Source organism: Nyctereutes procyonoides, unplaced genomic scaffold (assembly GCF_905146905.1).
Source record: "Nyctereutes procyonoides isolate TBG_1078 unplaced genomic scaffold, NYPRO_anot_genome, whole genome shotgun sequence".
NCBI classification, from domain to species: domain Eukaryota; kingdom Metazoa; phylum Chordata; class Mammalia; order Carnivora; family Canidae; genus Nyctereutes; species Nyctereutes procyonoides.
The window spans coordinates 65866500-65892354 of NW_026575142.1; the positions used below are offsets into that span (position 1 = coordinate 65866500).

The window sequence follows — 25855 nt, forward strand, 5'->3', positions numbered from 1 at the left end:
CTTTTCCACGCAGTAAGTAAGCTTTTAAAACTTTAAATCAGGGGCACCTGGGTGGCTCAGTCAGTTAAACATCTGCCTTCACTTCAGGTCATGATCTCTGGGTCCTGAGATCAAGCCCCTGCATCTGCTCTGCAGGGAGCCTGCTTCTCCCTCTCCCTTGCCTGCTGCTCCCCCTGCTTGTACTCTCTCTCATTCTCTTTCTCTCTGTCAAATAAATAAATAAATCTTTACAAAACAAAAATGAGAGGGGCACCTTGGTGGCTCAATGGTTGAACATCTGCCTTTGGCTCAGGTTGTGATCTCCAGGTCCTGGGATCGAGTCCCGCATCAGGCTCCCCACAGAGAGCCTACTTCTTCCTCTGCCTATGTCTCTGCCTCTCTCTGTGTTTCTCTCATGAGTAAATAAATAAAATCTTGAAAAAGAAAAAGTTCAAATCTGATCACATCATTGTCCTGCTCAATTCCTCCTGTGGCTTCCCATTACATTTAGAAAAAGAGCTCAGAGGGGCTACCTGGGTGGTACAGTTGGCTAAGCATCCAACCCTTGGTTTTGGTTCAGGGTCCTGATCTCAGGATCGTGAGATCAAACCCCATGTCAGTCTCTGCACTCAGCATGGAGTGTGCTTAAGACTCTCTCTCTCCCTCTCCCTATGCTCCCTCCCCTGCATGCTTTCTCTCTCTAAAATAAATAAATAAATCTTAAAAAAAGAAAAGAAAAAGAGCCCAGAGTTTTCTCTTGCTCTTCTGCTCCAGCTACACTGGCCTCCTTGCTTAGTTTTCCTCCTTTACACCTCCTGCTTCTCTGGCTAGGAATGCCTTCCCATCATTTTCTTTCCTTTATCCTACTTTTCTTTTCTTCATAACACTTCAATGCATCAGACATTATGTGGTGGACATATGTGTTTGCTTTGACACCCATCAACTTGTAGTTCATAAGCTCCATGTTTCATTGTTTTGTTTCCTGCTGCATTCCTAGTTCTTAAACCATTATGTGCTCAATAAATATGAAATTATTTACTCTCTCTAATTAGGGGGATTTCCTAATCTGAAAAATGGGCATATTTACCATAAAGTTGTTGTAGAAAGTTAAATAAAAATGAGGGTAACTTCTGGGTGGCTCAGTTGGTGGAGCATGTAATTCTTGATCTGGGGTTTGTGAGTTCAGCCCCACATTGGGTGTAGAGATTACTTGAAAATAAGATCTTAAAAAGAAAATGAAGTTAAATAAAAATGGGGGTCTCCTGGGTGACTCAGTGGTTGAGCATCTGCCTTTGGCCCAGGGCGTGATCCTGGAGTCCTGGAATCGAGTCCCACATCAGGCTCCCTGCATGAGGCCTGCTTCTCCCTCTGCCTGTGTCTCTGCTCTCTCTCCCTGTGTCTCTCGTGAATAAATAAATAAAATCTTTTAAGAATATGCCTAGGGGGATCCCTGGGTGGTACAGCGGTTTGGCGCCTGCCTTTGGCCCAGGGCGCGATCCTGGAGACCCGGGATCGAATCCCACATCGGGCTCCCGGTGCATGGAGCCTCCTTCTCCCTCTGCCTATGTCTCTGCGCCTCTCTCTCTCTCTCTCTCTCTGACTATCATAAATAAGTAAAAATTTAAAAAAAAATTAAAAAAAAAAAAGAATATGCCTAGGGATCCCTGGGTGGCGCAGGGGTTTGGCGCCTGCCTTTGGCCCAGGGCGCGATCCTGGAGACCCGGGATCGAATCCCACATCGGGCTCCCGGTGCATGGAGCCTGCTTCTCCCTCTGCCTGTGTCTCTGCCTCTCTCTCTCTCTCTCTGTGTGACTATCATAAATAAATAAAAATTAAAAAAAAAGAATATGCCTATAAAAATGAATGAATGAATGAATGAATGAATGAAATAATGAGCGGCTCAGTCTGTTAAGTGTCTGCAAGCATTGAGCTCCCTGCTCAGCTGGGGATCTGCTTCTCCCTCCGCCTCTCCCCGTCTCCCTGCTCATGTTCTATCTCTCAAAAAAGTAAAATCTTTCTTTAAAATGAAAAAATGTATATAAACGGTAGAGCACAACACTCACTAAGCGTAGCTGTTATGGTTGGTCACTTGCTTTGTTATTCCACCACATGTTATTATTATGCTTAAAGAGACATAATCTTCCTATCCTATTTCGAAAGGTCATGCATTTTTTAAAATTATAAGGTCATCCTTACTTTTGAAAGTTAGCGTTATACATTTTTTAAACTTGTATAAGCTCTATCCAAAATATTTAGTGTTATCTGAGAATAGATTTTTGCCTGTATGTTCCTAATGTATTAAACAGTGTCATATTGGTTTTGTGTCAAATCTTAATTGTGATGCCCTATTTATGATAGATAAGGCTTCCATAATGACATAAAATGCCAACAGGAGGCAGACCAAAATACAAAATGGGGAACAAGCAAAGCTTGTGAACAGGGATGAAAAGTTGGGGGAAAGTTATGTGACAGAAGCATCCAATGATACAAAATTTAATTTTTTATTTTTTTAAAGATTTATTTATTTATTCATGAGAGACACAGAGAGAGGGGCAGAGACATAGGCAGAGGGAGAAGCAAGCTCTCCGCAGGATCCCAGTGTGGGACTCGATCCCTGATCCTGGGATCACAACCTGAGCCAAAGGCAGATGCCCAACTGCTGAGTGCCACCCAGGCGTCCCACAAAATTTAATTTCAATATTTGTCCTCAGTAAATCTAAAATACAAAATTGCGTAAAGATTTAAATAATGCAGAAATACATATGAAGTAGAAAGTCCATTATAAATCCATACTTTCTATGTCCCCAAATAATCATTATTAACAACCTATTATATATTCTTATTGATTTTCTATGTACTGACATACATGTAAATGTGTATATCTCTTTTGTCAGAATTGGTATTGGGGGGCACCTGGGTGGCTCAGCCTGTTAAGCATCTACTTTTGGCTCAGGTCATGATCCTGGGACCTAGGATTGATCCCTGAGTGGAGGTTCTCTGCTTTGAAGGGAGCCTGCTTCTCCTTCTCCCTCTGCCTGTCCTTCCCCCGGCTTGTGCTCTCTATGTCAAATTAATAAATAAAATCATTAAAAAAAGAAAAAGAAATGGCATTGGACTATACATACTCCTCTGCAACTTTTCCTGCCTAACAGTATGTTTCCACATCAACATGCCTAGTTTCCTTCCAGTTCCTCAAACATCCCAACCTGGGCTTACCTCCGGGCCTTCCATACAATCCTAGAATGTTTTTCCCACATTTTTCAAATCTAGTTCCTGGCTTCCCTTTAATTTGCTGCATAAATGTTATTTATGTACACAGATTTTTTCTGATGAATTTATGGAGTTCTCCCATTATTCTCTATAACTGCACAATATTTATTTTGCTTGGAGCACGTACCACAGTTTGTAATTATGTGTTTGCTCATTTTGTTTTCTTGCCTATTTTTTCGTCTCTAAACTGTGAATCTCACAAGGACATGAACTAAATCTGTTTTTATTTCTTACTGGATACTCAGTGCCTAACATAGTGCCACGTACATAATAAGCTCTTAATAAATAAATGTTAGAAGAATAAAAACAATGTACAAATAGTGCACCAAAAAAAGTGTATTTGATTTTTCATTTCCTATACATAATGGATAGAGCATCAGTTTCATTTTCTTTTTTTTTTTTTTTCACAGTTCTCATATACTCTTAGTCAAGGAACAATACCATAGCTGTCTTGATTTGTACCTGAGATTTGTTTTATTTTGGTATGGTAAGGTGAGAGTCACAGAGACAATTGCTTTTGAAAGAAGAGTTTATTATTTACAGCCTTCACAGGGAAGGGGCGTGCCACACTATGCAGAGCCATGTGGGGAAATACCAGGGTCAGTTAAGAGACCGAAAGAGTGAAAGAGAAAGGAAGGCACAGAGCATTTATTGTGGTTTCTGCAGGAAGGAATAGATAAGATAGTATAAGAAAGTTTGAGCAAATTTAGGATTGGATATTTAGAATAATTTTGGCAGGCTCTTGTCTATAGTGGTGGTCTCTAGTTGTCCAATGCCTGCCCTGGAGTAGTTTAGTGGCTTGTATATGAGTGAGATAAAGGAAGTGGTTGGGGATATAGACTTTGGGTGGGTTGGTTTGCATATGAAAGGCACAGTCACACGGGAGTCATTTGCTATCTCTAGGAACTAGCTAGCCCTGGGAGGGGCTCCTCTGTCACGAAGGCCGTCAAGATGGCAAAGCCTCACAAAATCACAAAATAGAAAGCACGATTAATGCATTTCCAAATTTAGGTATTATTCATTCCCTGATTGAACTCTTCAGATGAACTATAAACCATTCTTACCACGTGGCATTTTAAATACAGTATATGTTTATCCAAAGCATAGTATGATATATACTGATTTTAGAATGATTTCTGCTATGATGATTTAATCCATATAGTTTAGTCAAATAATTTGTGTAATATTGCCATATTACTTTAAGAAATGCTTGGGTTACTTATTTGATGTATTTTTATGGAAATAAAACATTCAAAAGCTGATAAATTTCTTTTTGCCAATAAGATACTATTTAATCCATAACTAAACTACCTCTGACTCAATATAGTATTTAAGAGCCCAGAAGCAGTCTATTCTTTGTAAGTGGTATGGAACATTTTGTAGGGAAATTAAATATCTGTGTGTCTGTCTGAAAGAATCTGTCTAGGAATGCAGGAAGACAGGCAGAGCTTGGAATCTAGAGTTGAGGACCTGAGTTTAAGCACTGGGCCTACTCATTTCTAGCCAGGTGCTCTTAGGCAATTCATTTAACCTTTCTGCATACCAAGTTCATCAACACTAAAGCAGAGATAACAGTAATCTTTACCAGATGAACTTGCTGGGAGAAATCAATTACTGTAAAGGTGATGGTCTTTATAAAAGTGTTCAGTAAAAAAAAAAAAAAATGTTCAGCAGTGCACTATGTACATGTGTTTAGAATTTATTCTTACAGCAAGATACTGCAGGGACTTTTTCAGAGTAAGAACTCTGAAGGTTTTTTGTTGTTGTTGTAATTGTAGAAATGTTCAAGGGCAACATTAGAGGAGGGAACACTAAAAATTGATTCAGGAAAAGAGTAATAATTCACTGTCTATTTATATAGTGAAATTTCAGATTTGAAGGGTACTTTCCATCAATGGACTTCAAAGAGCTTTGAAGTGTTTATTTATTTTCATAATATTTTGAAGTCAGTCAGGCTAAAGTTGTCATCGTCTATTCTCTGAAAGGGAAACAAATTCGCAGCAAGTTACATAACCTGCTTGAGTCAAAAATAGAGCCAAGTCTTTCAATTTTGCCATGGAGTGTTCAGACTGGAGATTGTAGCTTCGTACAATAGGCACCTTTTCTGCTGGAATCATCTAAGATTTGGTTTTATCAAAATACTTAACTGAAGCAAGCAATTAAAATATAGAAAAACTTGTCGTCTGGGGGTGCCTGGATAGCTCAGTTGGTTGAGCCCTCAGACCCTTGGTTTCAGGTCAGGTCATAATCTCCCAGTCAGGAAAATTGGTTTCTGGAGCCCACATCAGACCTGGTGCTCAGTGGGGAGTCTTTGCCTTTTCCCTCTAACCTGCCTGTCCCCACTGCACCCCATGCTCACCCCCGCTCACACTGTCTCTCTCTCTCTCTCTGAAATAAGTAAATAAGTCTTTTTTTTTTTAAGGTACACTCTTAAGATTTTATTTATTCATTCATGAGAGACAGAGGGAGAGAGAGAGAGAGACAGAGAGAGAGAGAGAGAGGCAGAGACACAGGCAGAGGGAGAAGCAGGCCCCATGCAGGGAGCCCGATCCCAGGACATCAGGATCACGTCCTGAGACGAAGGCAGATGCCCAACTGCTGAGCCACCCAGGCATCTATCTCTAAATAAATGTCTTAAGAAAAAAAAAAAGAAAAAGAAAAATCTGACATCAAATTAACTCATCAGCAAATAGGCCACATCAAGTGCCTCTAATATTCAAGCATTTGGTTTACACTTAATGAAGTTAAAACCCTACATCCTGGGATCCCTGGGTGGCGCAGCGGTTTGGCGCCTGCCTTTGGCCCAGGGCGCGATCCTGGAGACCCGGGATCGAATCCCACATCGGGCTCCCGGTGCATGGAGCCTGCTTCTCCCTCTGCCTGTGTCTCTGCCTCTCTCTCTCTCTCTGTGACTATCATAAATAAATAAAAATTAAAAAAAAAAAACCTACATCCTCTCCTGAGGTCCCAGAGTGACCATTCTTGTCTACTCTGGACCACTCTTCTCTCTTCTTTTATCTAAAGAACTGATATCTTCACACTCTTCTCTAAAACTTCAGATTTAGAATGAAATCATAGGACCAAATTCAAAGCTCCTTCTTCGGCTTGCAGAGTCTCTATTTTCTGACTCTAAAACACCTTCCTCTGCTTCCAACTACTTTTATGCTTAAGCCTCATTGAACTTCTGGCCATTCAGACACAAGCTAGGCTTTTTCCCTGCTCTGCCTTTACACTGAATGTGAATTCCACCTACAATAGTAATAAGAGATCGAGGGAAGAAAGAGAAGACTATGCTTGTTGAATACTTACTGAGTGCTCTACATACAGTACCCTATCTAATTTGCACAGCAAACCCATGAAGTTGGTGCCTCCATTTTGCTAATGAGGATATTCATTTTAGTGGGATTAGGTAACCTCGTTCAGGGTCATACAGCAAGTGTAGAGCGGGATTAGCTTTGGAGCCAAAGTCCAACTCCAAGATCCACATTCTGGCCTTTTCAGTATGGGTGACTCTCTTCATCCAGTGTTATCATCTGGCATTATCCTTCAGATTCCATTCAACATTTTCTTCCTTTGGCTTACACAGCCTCTCTCAGATGTAGTTAGCCAAACGGTACTCTGTTTATACTACTCAACGAGTATATTTTTAATTGAGATAATTTACATAATATAAAATCCATCTGCTTGGGATACCTGAGTGGGTCAGTGGTTGAATAATCTGCCTTTGGCTCAGGATGTGATCCTGGGGTCCTGGGATCAAATCCCATTTGGGCTCCCTGCAGGGAGCCTGCTTCTTCCTCTGCCTATGTCTTTGCCTCTCTCTATGTGTCTCTCATGAATAAATAAATAAAACCTTTAAAAACAAAAATCCATCTGCTTAAAGTATACAACACATGGGGCCCCGGGCAGGCTCTGTCAGTAGAACATGTGACTCTTGATCTTAGGGTCATGAGTTCAAGCCCCATGTTGAGGGGTGAGTTTACTTAAAAAAATTAAAATATTATAATAAAGTGTAGAACTCAGGGACACCTGGGTGGCTCAGTGGTTGAGCATCTGCCTTTGGCTCGGGGTAGGACCCCACGGTCCTGGGATCAAGTCCTGCATCAGACTCCTCTGCATGGAGCCTGCTTCTCCCTGGGCCTGTGTCTCTGCCTCTCTGTGTGTCTCTCAGGAAAAAATAAATAAAGCATTAAAAAAAAATAAAGTGTACAACTCAGTGTATATTCAAAATGTTGTATGGCCATCACTGCTATCTAATTTCAGAACATCTTCATTACTCTAAAAAGAAATTTTGTAATAATTAAGCAATCATTCTTCTTTATACCTTCTCTGCAACCCCTGGCAACCACTAATCTGCTTTTTCTTTCTTTAGGTTGCCTATTCTGGACATTTAGTATAAATGGAATCATACAGGGGTGCCTGAGTAGCTCAGTCAGTTAAGGGGCCAACTCTTGATTTTGGCTCAGGTCATGATCTCGAGGTCTTGGGCTTGAGCCTCACATCAGGCTCCCTGCTCAATGTGGAGTAGGCCTGAGGATTCTCTCCCTCTGTTCCCCCCCACCCCCCCCACCCCCGCTTGCATGCTTCCCTCCCTCCCCTGCCTAAGTAAATAAATCTTAAAAAACAAAATAAGGGATACCTGGGTGGCTCCTTGAGTTGAGTGTCTGCCTTTGGCTCAAGTTGTGATCCCAGGGTTCTGGAATTAAGCCCTGAGTTGCACTCCCTGCTCAGCAGGGAGTTTGCTTCTCCCTCGCCCCTCTGCCCACTCATGCTCTCTCTCACATAAATAAATATAAAAAAAAAAAAAAACACTAAAAATTGGGATGGCTGGGTCGTTCAGTGGTTAGGCGCCGGCCTTTGTGTCAGGGTGTGATTCTGGAGCCCTGGGATCGAGACCCACATCGGGCTCCTTGCTTGGGGCCTGCTTCTCCCTCTGCCTGTGTCTCTGTTTCTCTTTCTGTGTCTCTCATGAATAAATAAATGTTTTTTTTTTAATTTTTATTTATTTATGATAGTCACACAGAGAGAGAGAGAGAGAGGCAGAGACACAGAGGGAGAAGCAGGCTCCATGCACCGGGAGCCCGACGTGGGATTCGATCCCGGGTCTCCAGGATCGCGTCCTGGGCCAAAGGCAGGCGCCAAACCGCTGCGCCACCAGGGATCCCTCTCATGAATAAATAAATAAAATCTTAAAAAAAAAAAAGACTAAAAACTAAAAACCAAAATAAAATAAATTGAATGGTACAGTGTGTGGCCCTTTGTGTCTGGCTTCTTTTTACTTAGCTTAATGTTTTCTTTTCTTTTTTTTTTTAGCTTAATGTTTTCAAGGTTCACTCGAATTGTAATATCTTTCAGGACTTCATTCCTTTTATAAATAAATATAATTCCATTTTGTGGATATGCCCCATTTTGTTTATCCATTCCTCAATTAATAGACATTTGTTTTGGTTTCACTTTTTAGGTATTATGAATAACACTTCTACGTACTAGTTTCTGTGCAGACATATGTATTTAATTCTCTCAGTTATATAACTGGGAGTGTAATTACTGGGTCATAGTCTCTGTGTCACATCTTAAGGAACTGTCAAACTTTTTCTAAAGCAGCTGCAGCACTTTAGATTTCCCCGAGTCATTTATGAGGGTTCCAACTTCAGCCCATCTTTGCCAACACTTGTTATTACCCACCATTTGATTATAGTTAATCTAGTAGGTGTGAAGTGTATCTCATTGTGATTTTGAGCTACATTTCCCTAATGACTGATCATTTTTTTCGTATTTTTATTGGCCATCATATGTCTTCTTCAGGGAGATATTATTTCAAATTCTTTGCCCACAAAGAAAGTGAGTTTATGTATCTTCTTATAGATTAGTTTTGAGTTACTTAGATATCTGAAAACCAGCATTTTATCAGATGTATGATTTGCAAATATATTCTCAAATTCTATGAGATGATTTTTCACTTTTTTGATGGTGTCCTTGAAATAGCAGCATTTTGGTGGGCACCTGGGTGGCTCAGTCAGTTAAGCATCTGACTCTTGATTTCGACTCAGGTCATAATCCCAGCATTGTGAGATTGAACCTTGCATCAGGTTCCAAGCTAGGCATGGAGTCTGCTTAGAATTCTTTCCTTCTCTCTTTGCACCTCCTCCCAACCCCACCTTTGCATGCCCCCTCTCTCTCTCCAAAAAAAAAAAAAAAAAAAAAAAAAAAATATATATATATATATATATATATATATATATTAGTGTTTTTAATTCTGATGAAGTTCAATTTATTTTTTCCTTTTGTTATTTGTGTTTCTGGTGTCAATCCAAGAAATCATTGCCTAATCTTAGTTTACAAAAGATTTACAATGAAAAAAAAACCCAAAAAACAAAAAACTAAACAAAAAAACACAAAGATTTACAATGTTTTCCTTTAAGAGTTTTATAATTTTAGCTCTTACATTTAGCTCTTTAATCCATTTTGAGTTAATTTTTGTAAATGGTTAGGGTACAGGTCCAACTTCATTTTTTTGTATATGGATACCCAACTGTTCCAATATCACTTGTTAAAAACTAAAACAACAATTATTTCCCCCGTTTAAATGGCTTGGCCCTTCCCCCCATGTTTTTTTTTTTTTTTTAAGAATTTATTTATTTATTTGAAAGAACAGAGAGAGAGAGCATGAGTGAGAGGGGAAGGGCAGATGGAGAGGGAGAAGCAGACTCCCCGCTGAACAAGGAGCCTCACTTGGGGCTTGATCCCAGGACTTGAGCAGAGATTGACTTGAGATCAGGACTTGAGCAGAAGGTAGACACTTAACCAGCTGAACCACCCAGGAACCCCCACTTACCACATGTTTTTAAATAAATGTTGACACATATCTACTACTGTGAACTTCTTGGGGGCAAGTTTATTTGTATTCCTACCTCCATGTCAGGCATGGAACCATGACATAGTAAACCCTCAATAAACGTGTTCAATGAATGAGAAGCTGATTGGAGATTCCTAGTGTCAACCAACAAATACCAAGTGCCATAGACTTTGCTGGAGAGATTTTACACCTAAAGAAACTTCACAGTCCAGTGAATTTTTCAAACCAAAAAGGGTCAAAGGGGTCCCAGAATCCTATGATTCTAGACTGGAATGGGTCTTGGAGATCACAGATCCACCCCTCCCCCACCACCACCATTTTCCAGGAAGAAAAATCAGACCTTGAATGGCTACATAGCAGTTGGTGGCCTATCTCATGTAAATTTGCTGAGGAACTCAGGTCTCTGAAATTACATTCTATTACAAGTTAACAAAGGATTTTTTCAGGGAGTCCTTGATAAAGCATTTTTTTCAGTTAGTCCTTGATAAAGTCCCTTCCAGATGAAAGACAACTGCTTCTGTTTTATACCACACTTATCTTCTGAGATAACTGCTATCAGAGATGGAAAACAAAATTCCTCCACCCTCGCTGTACCTAATTACTCTTTTCTCTGAATTTCTGTGGATCATACTTGCTCTTCCACAAGATTAGCAATTTCTTCTGTACTGCCCTATTGCTTTAGATTGTTACATAATCTTGAATTGTTATTTATCACAGATTTATGTGTGACCTTCCTAAGTAGACTGCTCCAACTAGACTTAGGGGCAAAAAATTGGATATTACATGTTATTGTATGAAATATAGAGCCTTGTATCTAGGGAACATGCAGTACATGTTTCTCGATATTATTTGTGTATTTAAATAATTCATGTTTAAAATAAGAAGCTAGTTGGCCTCAGTGTCATTCTGTTTTCCCCCCTTCCACAGATAATAAGGCAGCTTACTCAGTTGCTCAGGGTGAGAGGCTCTAAGGAAAAACACCTCTCATTTGGAAATATTTTAGTGCCTCTCCACTTGCTTTCCTCAAGGAATGGAGAGACTAGAGACCCAATAATTTGTGCATATATATATATATATATATATTTAGATAGTTCTTAATATTACTATTACAGTTTTTAAATTCTGTTAAAAGAGTAAAAAAGATTGGTAGAATCTTCCCAAGAACTGTGTAAATTTAACTCTCAAGGGAACTCTGAACAGTAGTTTTAAATTACTGAATCGGAAAGTAGAGAAAGACACCCTGTTTCTCTTATCTCAAGCTTGCTTTCTAGTTATGAGATGGAGAAAGAAGATGGAATTATCTAGCCTCATATCTAGCCTCATAGTGCCTTGCAAGACATAACCAAAATCTTGGGACTGTTTGAGTTAAAATTTTATTTTATTTTATTCTACAGATTTTTTTTTTAAGAGTTTGTTTTTTTAAGTAAGCTCTACATCCAACGCAGGGTTCATATATAACCCTGAGATAGAAGATCGTGTGCTCTACTGACTGAGCCAGCCAGACACTCTGATTTAAAAATTTAAATTAAGACTGAATAAGAGGTTGCGAAACGAGAAAGAATGAGTATGTCAGGACTTGATACTCAGTATACTGTCATACATCTATGGGAATACAGTGAGCCTATTAATTGATTGTGATGAGAAAAAATTATGTGTGGGTTAAAGTGATTCTCTAATTACAACAAATCCAGACAGCGTTTTCTTATGTGGTTAGATCATGGAAAACAAACAAAAGAAAAACAAAAAACAGAATGATGAATGTTGAGAAGTTAGTTTTTTTTTTCATCTTCCAGAAATCACTCATTCCCTGTTTCAAATTCATGATATTTAAAAATTATGCTAATGAATGAAAAAGCTTTGGAGCAATGATAAAATCATTATCATTATCATTTCATTATTATTTCACTTCTCCGGACTTCATTTGTAAAACAAGGCCCAGACCTTGTTTTGCTCCTCAAGCTCATCAGTAGACAAGCAGCATAAGAATTCCTCAAAAGCTGGTTTGAAATGCAGAATCTCAGTCCCATTCTACACCTTTTAATTCAGAATTGGAGCTTTAATAAACTCTCCACTTAATTCATATGCATATTAAAATTTGAGAAGACTGAATGAGATTATATAAAGGAACTTCTAGCTAGTAAACTCTATCAACCTGTGATTCAAGTTGAAACGTTCCAAGTTAGGTAAAATGAGAGTGACTTCCTTACAAGCTGTGTTTGACTTGAGCAAATAGATTGCTCAGCAAGCTGAACTAACTTTTCAGGTCACAGCTTTAACAGCTCTAAGGCAAACAGAAAATGAAGACTTGCTCTGCTGGTTTGGTGTTGCCAGCTTCCTTCCTCTTTCACTAAGATCAATTTTAGTATTTATGTGGACATAAACCAATGTAAAATTATTTAAATATCAAACTAAATGATTTGATGGATGTTGAACACCTAGAATTTTCTAAACGCTAGAAGAATTTAAAAGGTAAGATTTCTGCTCTCGGGGTACCTAATAAAGATAGTAGCTTTGCTTTAAAAGTCTCAGTGTCTGGAGCCCTTTGCTGACTTAATTATAGACTGATTTGTAATTTGTTAATATCTGGAAGAAGAAACCATACTGATTCAGTGAAATACCTCACGTTCAAGTTGCAGGGTGATAAGCACAGTGTGCAGATGAACTAACAGGCAGTTTTATCTCTGGAGTCTTGCTCCCATTGACATTGTATATGTGATTAAGTAGCCGGAAATCATTATAGACTATGAGTCCTGCTTTTTCCTCTGATTTCTCTGGGCCCGAAATAGAATACAGTTTAATTCAAGGTCAGCAGAAATGGAATAGGAAGTAGGCAGAGGCTATAGAGAAAATGAGCCAATCGTCCATGGCAGGGGAGAGAGGCTGGCAATCTTGTTGGGGAGAGGGGTTGACTCCAGAGACTGTGAAAAAGAACTGGGTCACTGAAAAGGCCAGTGCTGGGGTGAGTGCGAGACTGGAGCACTGAGAATTTACTAGATAAAGTTTACATTTTCTACTGAATGTGCCAGCCTCAAGAGCAGGTTTGCTTTTTCAAATTGGAGGGTGGCTTACATTTAATGGTTGACTGCTATTAGCAACAGCATCCTGGGTAGGCAAACATCATTAGACAATGATAGTTCTAAACGAAGTTTCTGTATGTTGATGGAAGCTCTTTCAACATGTTGTTTCACTAGTCAACCTTGTGCCTTTCAATCTAGCCAGACACAAGTGGGTTCTTCTGGTTCTCAAAGAAGACAAGGTAGTATTCATGAGCTATTGCAATGATTCTTTATCAACTTATTGGCACACAGCTTGCTATTTTGCATTTTTCCCCCTCTTTATTGGTATAGGTCCTGACATTCTATTTGGATTATACCTTTCTTGAAAAGGAGACAACAGTGCCTGCCTCCAATTAACCTTACAGGAGTTAATTATGTTGAGATTTCATAGGCCTCTGAGTATTCAGCAAACTTTCATTAAGTAAATGTTTTATAATATCTTGCATTACAGATTCTTCTGCTCAGTGGGATTTTCCATCGATGGCTCATTAAAATAAACCTCTTCTTTTGTGTGTTTTTCTATTTACAGTGCTACTTTATATTTTAAGAATTAAATAATTAGTCCAGCCTCAGGACATCCTTATCAAATAAAACAAAGACTTATCTTTGTCTTACAGATGAGAAAAATGAAGCAAAGTGGTATTGTTTTGTTTGGCATCACTAGACATTATTGAGAAACTGATATGGGCTAGGCATAGGAGACACAGTGATAAACCAATTAGTTCCAGCCTTACAAACATGCTGGCAAGAAAATAAACGATACTGTGCAATGCATGCTATATTTGTTATATAAACAGAATGCAGAACAAGAAAGAGGAAAAATTAAGAGAATGGACTATGGAGCAGAAGTGAGTTTGTAAATGGTTCCTAGAGAAAGAGAGCAGCAGTCGGCCAGGATTGGTGGGGAATGAGTTTGGGACGGGATTTCATTCTGTATATATGCAAAGACAGGGATATGCTGTCATCAATATAAATAAATGGCCTTCCTTTTCTGTGAATGTCAAGGAACATGGCATGAATCTTAAAATTATTTTAAGTTCAAAATGAAGACATTTTATTTTTTAAAGGTCTTATAAGTAATCTCTATACCCAACATGGGGCTTGAACTCACAACCTGAGCCCCAGCCAGGTACCCCCAGTGAGGATATTTTAAATAAGTTAAGGCTAAAACTGCTATATGTCATTATCTATAGTGTGGGAGTGAGATTGGGGAACATAATGGGGATAAATCTGCCAGGCAAGAGTGAAGGGAGTACCCAGATGACTCAGAGATAAAGTAGGCCATGTCATCGGGGCAGTGAGAGGGCAAAGAAGGGAGAAGGAAAAGTCTTGGGGCATTGTCTGTTCTCCCTTCTAAATCAGCAAGGTTAATTAGCACAATAAGGGACGCCTGGGTAGCTCAGTGGTTGAGCATCTGCCTTTGGCTCAGGTCATGATCCTGGGGTCCTGGGATGAGTCCTAGATCAGTCTCCCCACATGGACCCTGCTTCTCCCTCTGGCTATGTCTCTGACTCTCTCTCTCTCTCTCTCTCTCTGCCTTTCATGAGTAGGTAAATATTAAAAAGGAAAATAAATTAACACAATAAAAACTAAACTCTCTCACTAACTTCAGCTGTCAGGACTCCAGTCAAGGGTTTTGGCCTAGGCTTCTCTTGAAAGTTAAGCACAACAATGTGATATTAAGACGTGATCACAGAGGACCCATGTCTACTATTTATCATCTCATTCACCCTTTTCCCAGCAGGTTATTTTTGCTTCCTGTTGGGACAAGTACTCTTGTAATCAAGAAATGAGAAAATGTTGGCCAAAATATTTTAAATCTCTTAAGCCCGTGGATTTGAGCATTAATTAATTTTTCCTATTAAAGTTATGGCAGTGAGCTAAAGGCAGGGTAATTCAGCCCAGTGCTCACTGCTTATCTCTGCAGGTCACAAAGTCCCCTCTCCACTCTCCCAAATGATCAGGACTTGCAGTTTAAACACTTTTTTTCTCCTTTTAATGACATTATCCCACTCTCAGTGTAACCACTGAAGAATGCTAGGTTAGGAGCAGCAGATTTACCCGAAGCTGAGGGTATTAGTAAGCACCATTTTAAATATTACAGGAAGAACATGGGCTGTGGGAGACTTGGTCACAGCGTCTACGTTGATTTTTACATTTTGTACCATTTGATTCTCAACTGAGGAAGAGGCATCAGAAGTACAGTAGCAGAATTTATTAGGTAACTAAAGAACACGGCAAACAAATTTTCATACTTGATCTTTACTGCAAGCCACCCTGGTGAGGCTAATTAAGACTTAACATAAAGGTCAACCTCTTCTGATTATTTCTGTTAGAGCAGCTCAATCTAGAGAAAGGAAGTGAAATTTTCCAAAAGATATGATTTAATGTGATGCCAGGTTCCTTCCTTTTAGATCCTTTTGCAGAGTCCTGTTTTCTTTGAATTAAAGAGATGACTCAATAGTTTTCAAGGTTTTTCTTTTTTTTTTGTTACTGAAAAATAACATCATTTCTGTAACCTGATCCTCCTGTAGGCATAACTCTTTGTGCCTTTTATCTGTTTAAATTGCATCACATTGATTTTAAAAACTAATGTCAGAGCACTTCCAGAATGGAAACATGAGGAGCTCCCTATATATTCTCCCCAGTGAAACAACCATAACTGTGAAAATTTTAAATAAAAATAACCATTGAGTCATTTGTGCCCTAGGACAGTCAGGAGCAATCATTTGCCAATTAGTGGAAGCTAACAGCCAGGAGTGATATCAATAAAGGCAACCCAGCCAAAGGCTTGATAGGAGATGAGGGAAAGAAAGAACCTGACTGAAACACTGTCATGCCCCAGGGGAGGGAGAAGGAGTCAAGGTGACAGTGTGCATGCCGAAGCACTGAGGAGACATCAGAGCCTGTACACTGTGGGGGAAATAAACTCTATTGAACTAGTCTGGCCAAGTCACTAAACAAATAAAGAAGTGAACAACAATGACAACAAGCCTTGGAGCCACTCTGGAACAGTCTCGAGTTGCTACAATGAAAATGTACAGTTTGCAACAAAAAAATAGTGAGACATACAAACAGGCAATTGAGACGCATGCACACAGACACTGCCTTGAGAGGACACAGATGTTGGGCTTAGCAGACAAAGACTTCAAAACAGTTCTCACAATTATGTTCAAAGAGCTAAAGGAAATAATGCTTATGAGTATGGATCCAAAATTCCTCAACAAAATACTAGCAAACTGAATGGAGCAACACACAAAAAGGATTATATGTTATGGCTAGTTGGATTTGTCCTAGGAATGCAAGGTTGGCCTACACCCAAAAATCAAGTAACACCATATCAATAGAATAAAGAGTAAAACTACATGATTATCACGATAGAGAAAAGGCGCTAATCAAACCCCAACATTCTTTCAAAATAAAAATAGTTTGGCGCCTGGCTGGCTCAGTTGGTAGAGCATGTGACTTTTGATCTCCGTGTCTTGAGTTCAAGCCCCATGTCGAGCATAGAGTTTACTTTAAAAACAAAGAAATAAAGTCAACAAACTAGGAATAGAAGTTCCTTAACCTGATAAAGGGCATCTGGAAAAAAAAATCTAGAGTAATTATCACATTTGATGGTGTAAGACTGAAAAGTAGCCACATAAGATTAACACTCTCCTCTTTATTCAACATAGTACTAGAAGTCCTAGCTAATGCAGTTAGGCAAGAAAAAGAAATAAAAGGTATTCCGATTGGAAAGAGGTAAATCAATTTGTATTCTATATATACATCTTATTTTTTTTTTTAAGATTTTGTTTATTTGAGTATTTGGGAGAGAGTATGTGAGAACAAGAGAACAAGAATGAGTGGGGGTGGGGAGTGGTAGTTGGTGTGTGCAGAGGCAGAAGTAGGCTCCTGCAGGCTGAGCAGGGAGCCCAATGTGGGGCTCAAGCCTGGGACGTGGTCCTGGGCATGACCCGAGCCAAAGGCAGATGCTTACCCAACTGAGCCACCCAGGCGCCTCTCAATTTGTATTCTAAAATGGCATAATCTGGTATGTAGGAAATTCCAAGGGATCCATCAAAACACCATTAGAACTAATAAATGAGTTCAGCAAGCTTGTAGGATACAAGGTATATGCAAAATTAATTTTCTCTACACCACCAATGAATAATCAAAAACCGAAATTAGGGGATCCCTGGGTGGCGCAGTGGTTTAGCGCCTGCCTTTGGCCCAGGGCGCGATCCTGGAGACCCGGGATCGAGTCCCACATCAGGCTCCCGGTGCATAGAGCCTGCTTCTCCCTCTGCCTATGTCTCTGCTTCTCTCTCTCTCTCTCTCTCACTGTGTGCCTATCATAAAAAAAAAAAAAAACAAAAAAACTGAAATTAGGATGGGAATGTAAATTAACACAGCCACTATGGAAAACAGAATGGAAGTTCCTTTTTTTTTTTTTCTTTAAGAGTTTTCTTTTTGGTTTCTTTTTTTTTTTTTTATTAAGATTTATTTATTTATTTATTTATCCATGATAGACAGAGAGAGAGAGAGAGAGAGAGAGAGAGAGAGGGAGGCAGAGACACAGGAGGAGGGAGAAGCAGGCTCCATGCCGGGAGCCCGACGTGGGACTCGATCCCAGGACTCCAGGATCGCACCCTGGGCCAAAGGCAGGTGCTAAACCGCTGAGCCACCCAGGAATCCCAGAATGGAAGTTCCTAACAAAATTAGAAAAATCACTATGATAACATGCAGCAATCTCAGTTCTGATTATTTAGCCAAAGAAAACAAAAACACTACCTTGAAAAGATATCTGCACCCCCATGAAGCATCATTTACAACAGCCAAGACATGGAAACACATATTTACTATTTATAGATTCTTACTGATGACAAATTTAATATAGGCAATAAGCCTCCTGTGAAAATGAGGCCAATGAAGGATTTTTCAAACTGCTAAGATATAAGGACCCAGAAGAAACAGGTGTTCACACCTTACCTTTCTTCAGTCTAACGCTCTCCCAACTGAGCTATCTCGGCCGCTTCGCCTTACCTTTCTAAATTCTCATTTCCCATATAATGCAAATTCCCTTTCCAATAGCATTATATAATCTTTCAAATTTGTCACAAGCATACTACATTTTCTATGAATCCAATTAAAACTTCACAATCTCACTTCAGAGATAGTTTATATTCCACAGCTAATTGATTCATATTTAACATGTGGATGCAAGTCCCGAGTTCTCAAAACTCTGATACCAAGGTCTCTCAACAGTTTTTATTAGGAGTCTATAATCCACGTTTGTAGCAGTTAAAGGACGTCACCGCAGACGAAGTGTCAGACATAACTCTGATGAGTCAATCCTCCAGCCCTATTTTATCACAGCAAAGCAGGTTATAGTCTTGATTATTCCAACCTTTTTTAGCATGTGCTGGTGCCAGGACCGAAGCCGGAGCTGGATTCATGCTCCCTGCAGTTGCACTATGTGCCAGAGCCAAGATCAATGGAAGATCGGAGACTAAGCTACAAAGACGGACCCTTTATACTGTAATCTTTGGCTAGCCAGTGATAGAAAAGAATAGAAAAAAAAATAGTGCTGATGGACGGCTCGGATAACCACTGTGCACCTGTGCCAGGCGATGGCGATCTACCAGGGCCAAGGTGCTGGGGGGGGGGGAGGGGGGGCTGCAAAGGAGGCAATGCCGGTCCTCCACACCTTCTAGCTGAGTTTCCTCCTTTATTACATTTGTTACATATGTTATTAAAGTCTTTCCATAAAAGAGCGTGTGCCGAGCCGGGTGACCAGCGTCTCGTCCTCCAAAACAGGCACCGTGCACTGGAGCTGGTGCCTGCAGCTGGAAGGGGGACTGCATCGGGGAACCCACTGTGGAGATGCGGACCGAGCCCAGCCGTTCGCCGCGACCTCAGATGCCCACGCTGCAGCCGGGTTTCCCGGCGAGCCCCTGGCCGAGGCTGCGGGGGGCGCGCCGGGCGCCGGGAGGCTGCGGGGGGCGCGCACGCGGGGCTCGGACTCGGGCGGCGGCGCCGGGGAGGCCGGGTTCCGACGCCGAGAGCCTCCAGGCCCGGCATCCCACCGGGACTGCAAATCCCAGAAACCCGGCCCAGCCCCCCTCGGGCCGGCGGCGGGCGGGACCAAGTCAGGCCGCGGGGTGAGCTGCCGCAGCCCGGGCCCCCGCCCGTGTCCCGCGTGGGGAGGGCGCCCTTCGCGGACAGCTCTGGCCTTCCCTCAGTCGCAGGGCCCACGGAGGCCCCTGTCCCGGCCCAGCGATGTGCCACCCGGCGCCGCCATCCTCCCGCCCCCCTCTCCGCGGCCCCCGTGAGGATGGTTCGGCCCGGCGTCGAGGCTCCCGGAGATGCTCGGATGGTTGCGCCCGCCCTCCCCCCGGAATGTGCGCCTTTGGAGCGGGCGAGGTGGGAGGGCCCGGAGGGGAGGCGTGCTGGGCCCGGCGGGAGGAGCCGCGCGGTTCCGGCTGCCCGGGCCAGGCGCCCCTCGGGTCGGGCGGACCGCGCAGGTGGCCGAGCGGGAGGCCGAGCGGGAGGCCGTGCGGCGGGAGGCCGAGCGGGAGGCCGTGCGGCGGGAGGCTCTGCAGCGGAGCGCGCCCTCTCCCTCCCCCGCCCCCGGCCCCGTCCCCGCCCCCCGGCGCCCCGCGCGCCCCCCGCAGCCTCGGCCTCCGCGCTGGGGCGGGGGAGCAGGGAGATGCCGACCCAGAGGGACAGCAGTGCCATGTCTCACGCGATCGCGGGCGGCGGCAGCGGGGACCATTCCCACCAGGTCCGGGTGAAAGCCTACTACCGCGGGTGAGTGTCCCGGGGGCGGGGCGGGGAGGCCCGCTGCCCCGGACCCGAGGAGGGCGGCGCGGGGCGCGGGGGGCGGGGGGCGCCGGGGTCCAGCCGGGGTCCAGCCGGGGTCCAGCCGGGGTCCAGCCGGGGTCCAGCCGGGGTCCGGCGGGCGTCGCGGGGCGGAGCCCGGGAATGGAGAGGGTCCACCTGGTGGCTTCGAGACCCACCGCCTGCCAGGAGGTTCGCGGGGGCTTTGCGCCCTCGAGCCCGAGTGCGCCTGGGGTTCAGGGTTGGTTCCGAGGGGCGCCTGGGCGAGTAAGGTGGCTGCGGGCTGCAAAGCCGGGACTCCCGTAGTCCGCCGGCTCTGCCACGGCCCAAGGCCGAAGCCTCCGCTGCTCCGGGGCCGCCCCACCTTCGCCGCGCAGAGGAGTCGGCGCGCGCTGCTCTGAGCCCGCCCGGCTGCCGGCCTCGGAGACTCGGAGTTACTGTTGGTGCCTTTTTAGGGCCGTGCATTAGGCGCTCCGGTCTCGCCAAGGGCGGGTTGTATAGGTGCGAATTAGAAATTCGTGAATGCTCCTCTGTCAGTGTTGGCTCAAGGACCGCTTACTGGGTAGGGGGAGACGCTGCCAGGAGAGAGGGGTCGAAGCGAGGCGTGGTTTTAAAATCTGTGCCATGTACTCAGATTACCCGACTTAGAACTCCTGTGCTTGCGAGGAGGGACCCGGTGCTAATGCTGTTGTATCAGATCATACCCTGTAATCAGTGACCTGAAGCATCCCCCTTCCCTTGTCTGTAGTTGCGTTTTGGAATTTGAGATGATCACCTTCGGTAGCATTAGGAAGGTGAAACGGTCGTGTGAAGGCCAAGATTCGAGGCAAAGGGTTAACAGCACACCCAGTGGCTTTGGCCTGTCTTACTGTTTGTCCAAGCAGAAGTAAATTGCTCAAAAAAAAAAAAAAAAAAAAAAAAGAAGAAAAAAAAAAAAACCCTCAAGCACTAGGAGGTTGAGACTGCAGTGCATACTTTTACATTCCTGAGAGGATCAGTGAAGATAGCAGACTTTCAAAACACCTCTCTTGTTTTGATTTTAAAGGAAATAGGAGCCGTCAAACGTCTTATTGATTTGATGTGACCACTTGATCACTCGCTGCCGTGTAGCCGCTGACCTCTTGTTTATTAGCCTGTTCAGCATAGTTTACAAGAATTATTTTGGACAGTATCCGTGTTTTTGCTTAAATTGATCAAGGAGGTCTTCATTTTAAAAACAATACTAAGAAGTGTGTGTACGTTTTTTTTTTTAAAGTTTGTAGTGGTCACAAGCGCAGTTTTGACATGAATATGGTCAATGAACTTTGCACTGAAGCTTTGCTTCCTTTACCTTACCTTTAATTAAGAGATTAATTCAGTTGCCATTTTATGAAATTGATAGTCCATGAGCTGTAAGGCACAGAGAATGAAATATATAGTATGTGTTTCTTTTTTTTTTTAAAAGTGTTTCATTATTGACAGTTAAAAAAAAACGGGATTAAAAATGAATATACTCACATGGTAGGAATGTGCAAACTGTACAGAGGTATAAGGTGAGTGTCTCTCGTGGCACCTGGGTGGCTCAGTGGTTGAGCTTCTGCCTTTTGCTCAGGACGTCACCCTGGGGTCCTGGGATGGAGTCCAGCATTGGACTTCCCAAAGGGAGCCTGCTTCTTCCTCTGCCCGCATCTCAGCCTCTCTCTGTGTCTCTCATGAATAAACAAATAAAATCTTAAAAAAAAAAAAGTGTCTTCCATCTCATCCTCCCCACTTCCAGAGGTAGACTGTGAACAGTTTATTTCTGTTCTTCTGGAGGTTTGCCTTTATTACTTTATTACCTTATTCTCTTTCATGATTCAACTTTAGGTGGTACCTATTGGTTCCTTCCACTGAAAGATGAGAAATTGGGTGAATGCTACCTTTTGCTTGTCCTTCTCCTGGTTGGTGCTTTTCAATTTTTGATTCTTAAGCTATTATTTTCAGTTCTCTGGTCTGCATTTATGGCTTTAAACAATGCAAATTCTTGGCTTATTAAATTGAAATAGTTTCCGATGACTTTAAATATGAAGAGGAAGGAATTAGGTTTCTTTCTCCTGTTTTTATTCGTTTGACAAATCTAAATAGGCCTAGTTAGTGAATTAAAATCATTATAAACTTCTTTAGAAAGAAATAAAAATATATTTTAGGAATGTTAGGTGTCATATTTTCTTGGCTTATTACTATAATTATTGTTATAAAAGAAAATAAAAGAGGGCATATACTTTTAGTGCCTGACTAAAATTTTTCTAAGACATTCAAGTTAACATTCTGTTTTTTAACATCTGTGAATTTTTGCTAAGGAATGAAAGAATCTAGCCCTCGCCCTTTATTGCTTTTTATTCGTTGAAAGCTTTCTAATAGTGCCTTCATTTCAAGCCTCATTTAAAGACATCAGCACTCTCTAAATTGTTCCAATTTCTGTCCCCTGAAATTAGATGTTAAGATTATGTGTTTATTAACAATAGTCTAAACTGGTGGTTTTGATATTACATAGTCAGCTGCTCATTACTACAGATGAAACTAAAATGAGTCACCAATGAGGATAGCTAATAAACAGGTTGGCTAACTAGAACACCTACCTCATTTTAAAATAGAAAAATCCTTTATATCAAGAAATGTAAGGTCAATCTGCATTTGAAAAAAAGTTTTTTCTTTCAGATCTTATGAAAGGCTGTTATCAGAAAGCCTTCTTACTCCCTTCTAACAGTATTTCTTTCCAGTGAATGTTGAATCTTGGAATAACCAGAATTTTTTAGCAAATAAATTGCCTTCCCTCTTTAAAGATGTGTATGGTGTTCTCTCATTCAGTTAAATTTGTTCTTAGGACAAATGTGTTGTCTCTCTAGATATAACAGACATTTAATTAGATTTTTTCTAGTTTTTAAGCAGGAGATCGAGAATCCGACTGTATTGGGGGTGCTTGGGTGGTTCAGTTGATTAGTTGTCGAACTCTTGATTTTGGCTCAGGTCATGATCTTGGGATGGTGAGATTGGGCCTAGCCTGGGGCTCCATGCTCAGAGGGGAGTCTGCTTGAGTTTTTTTCTCCCTGCCTCTCTGCCCCTCCCCCAGTACACACATGAGCTTTCTTTCTCTAAAATAAATCTTAAAAAAAAAAAAAATAGAATCTGACTGTATTGGAGACCACCTAAGAGTGCCTGTGTCATGCCCTATATACCCTTCTTTCCTTAACATGGGAGCTTGTCAGTGAGTGGCTTTCCTTCTTCAATCATTACCCAGTAGTGTTAGGAGGAAGAGAAACAGGTTTTGTTGGTTAGTGATAAATTGCTATTATAGGTGCTTATCCTTATATTAAAGTTACTTGATATTATGGGATAAGAGTTTAACAAGGAAATGTCCAGACTTCGCATTTCGTTTTACATTATAAATGTATGGGAAATTTTGCAAAAAGGTTGTAAACGGGGGATCCCTGGATGGCTCAGCAGTTTGGAGCCTGTCTTTGGCCCGGGGCATGATCCTGGAGTCCTAGGATCGGGTCCCACGTCCCATGTCCCACGTCCGGCTCCCTACAGGAAGTCTGCTTCTCTCTCTGCCTTTGTCTCTGTCTCTGTTTCTCTCTCTCTCTGTGTATCTCATTAATAAATAAATAAAATCTTTAAAAAAAAAAAGGTTGTAAACATGCTTTTTAAACCACTGCCATTGAACAGTTGCAACAATCTAGAGGGTTCTTTTGTGCACATCTACAAATAGGAAGAGATTAACTCCTTGTATATTTGGAATGTAGAGCTGGTTAAGTGAAGAAGTATGCAGGATTTTTCTGTGAACAAGTCTTGGCAAGACTTGTTTTTAAAAGTATTGCAAAATAATTTTAGCAATATAAAGTATATCTCTATAATGTTCTAAGGAAATACAAATAGTATATTGAGTTGGAAGTTGGGGGAATGTTAGTTATTGGTCCTGGAGCTTCTGGCATGGTAGCTAACCACAGGACAACTGATCCAAGAGAAAGAGAAAGGATTTGGTGGCCTGGTGCCAAAAACCAAAACAGCTCTTTCAGAAATTTGAATCAGATAATATAAATTGCTTGTTAGCAGTGGAGACTGGAGCTAAAGAGTTAAGGGAGAGTCTAGTGAGGCCAAGACCAACCGTGTGCAAACGTGAGGTCTGAGAAAGCAGAGGAGAAGGAAACAGCACTCTGCAGAAAAAAATTCTTCCTGGAGGTCCATGATAGCTTTCTAATATGACTCCCAACCCTCTTGTTAAGGTAACTTGAGTGTCGTGTGTGTGTGTGTGTGTTTTAAATGGTTGAAATGAGTGTAATTAAAACCTGAATTTTTAAAATTCCAGTCTTGGTTAGGATTTCACATAATACCTAAAGTGTGTTTAAACTCACTTTAATATTGTTAAATACCTACTGCCTACTGTAAGGTACTAGGTACCATATGACACTAGGATGGACAGAGTATGTAGAGGTGGATAAACTAAGGCTCTGCCCTCAAGGGACTGAGAAACTTACAGGAGGAAAGATATAGAAGAGTTAATAAAGGAGTGTGTATGTGTTGATGCGTAAGGTACTTGCAGGCATGGATATTGGGGGGGGGGGGTGTTTGGGGCAGAGGAAACCTTCCTAGAGGATGAAATGTTTGAGGCTTTTGAAGGATAAATAGGTTTGCCTGGTTGATGAAGATGTTGGGTGGGGGGATCATTCCAGGCATTGCACAACTGCATGGTATGTTTGGGGAATTCGGATCAGTTTAGTTGTTACTCCCATAGTCATTCCTTATTAGGACATGAAGTGTGAAGTGGACACTGATAAGAAGTGAGGCTAAGATGAAAGCTCATAGGCACTACTCATGAAGATTCTCGAATATCCTACTTCGGGCTGCGGACTTTTTCTCATTGGTGAGGGTTTTAAGTAAGAGATACCTGCTTAGATTTTCATCTTAGAAGGATCACTCTTGGGCAGCCCAGGTGGCTCAGCGGTTTAGCACCTTCAGCCCAGGGCGTGATCCTGGAGACCCGGGATCGAGTCCCACATTGGGCTCCCTGCATGGAGCCTGCTTCTCCCTCTGCCTGTGTCTCTGCCTCTCTCTCTCTCTCTCTCTCTCTCTCTCATGAATAAATAAATAAAATCTTAAAAAAAAAAAAAAAAACTAAAATAGGGCAGCTCCAATGGCTCAGTGATTTAGCACCACCTTCAGCCCAGGGCCTGATCCTGGAGACCCGGGATCGAGTCCCATGTTCGGCTCACTGCATGGAGCCTGCTTCTCCCTCTGCCAGTGTCTCCACCTCTCTCTCTGTTTCTCATGAATAAATAAATAAAATCTTTAAAAAAAAAAAAGATTATTCTTGGAACCAGGATGGGCAATGAATTAGCAGTGGGTGAAGACTAATTTGGAGGCTTTTGAAGTAGTCCAGGTGAGAGAGTCAGAGGAGGAGAAGAGGATATGGATTGAAGGGCAATTTTAGGAGGTAGAATCAATATGAATTACAGATTGGTTGCCTGTGGGGAAGAGAAAGGGAGTTTGACAACAATAGGTTTCTTATTTGAGAGAGACTAGGGAATATAGGAGGAAGAGATTAGCGAGAGGAGGTAATAATTCATTACGTGGAACAAATAACCTAATTTTGAGTTCATCATGCTTTGGGGGCATCCAGGTGGAAATACCCAGAATTAACAGTCATTTATTGTGTGCCTGCTGGGTTTCCCAAGCCCTGTACACGACAGCTGACCTATATAGGAATGTGGCTGAGAAGGATGATAGAAACAAAAATATCACCAGTGACCAAATGTAGATGACAAAGACAAGGCACTAAAACTAAAATTTAAAAATACAAACAACATAAAGTGGAAAGTACCCCTTGTAGCCTCTCCCACTTCCTAATGGTAGC

General features: G+C 41.9%; 1 protein-coding gene across 2 annotated transcripts in view; it reads left to right on the top strand.

The window, feature by feature from the left end:
• Positions 1-18562: 18562 nt before the first annotated feature.
• The window catches only part of PRKCI (protein kinase C iota), a 74228-nt gene continuing 66935 nt past the window's right edge, over positions 18563-25855 (top strand). The window contains exon 1 of one of the 2 annotated variants that reach the window (XM_055308134.1): positions 18563-18798. In XM_055308134.1, the coding sequence (XP_055164109.1) occupies positions 18737-18798 (62 nt within the window). In that variant the 5' untranslated portion in view covers positions 18563-18736. Of the gene's footprint in view, positions 18799-19606; positions 19957-25855 lie in introns of those variants that run through there. The other variant, XM_055308132.1, reaches the window with a different exon arrangement.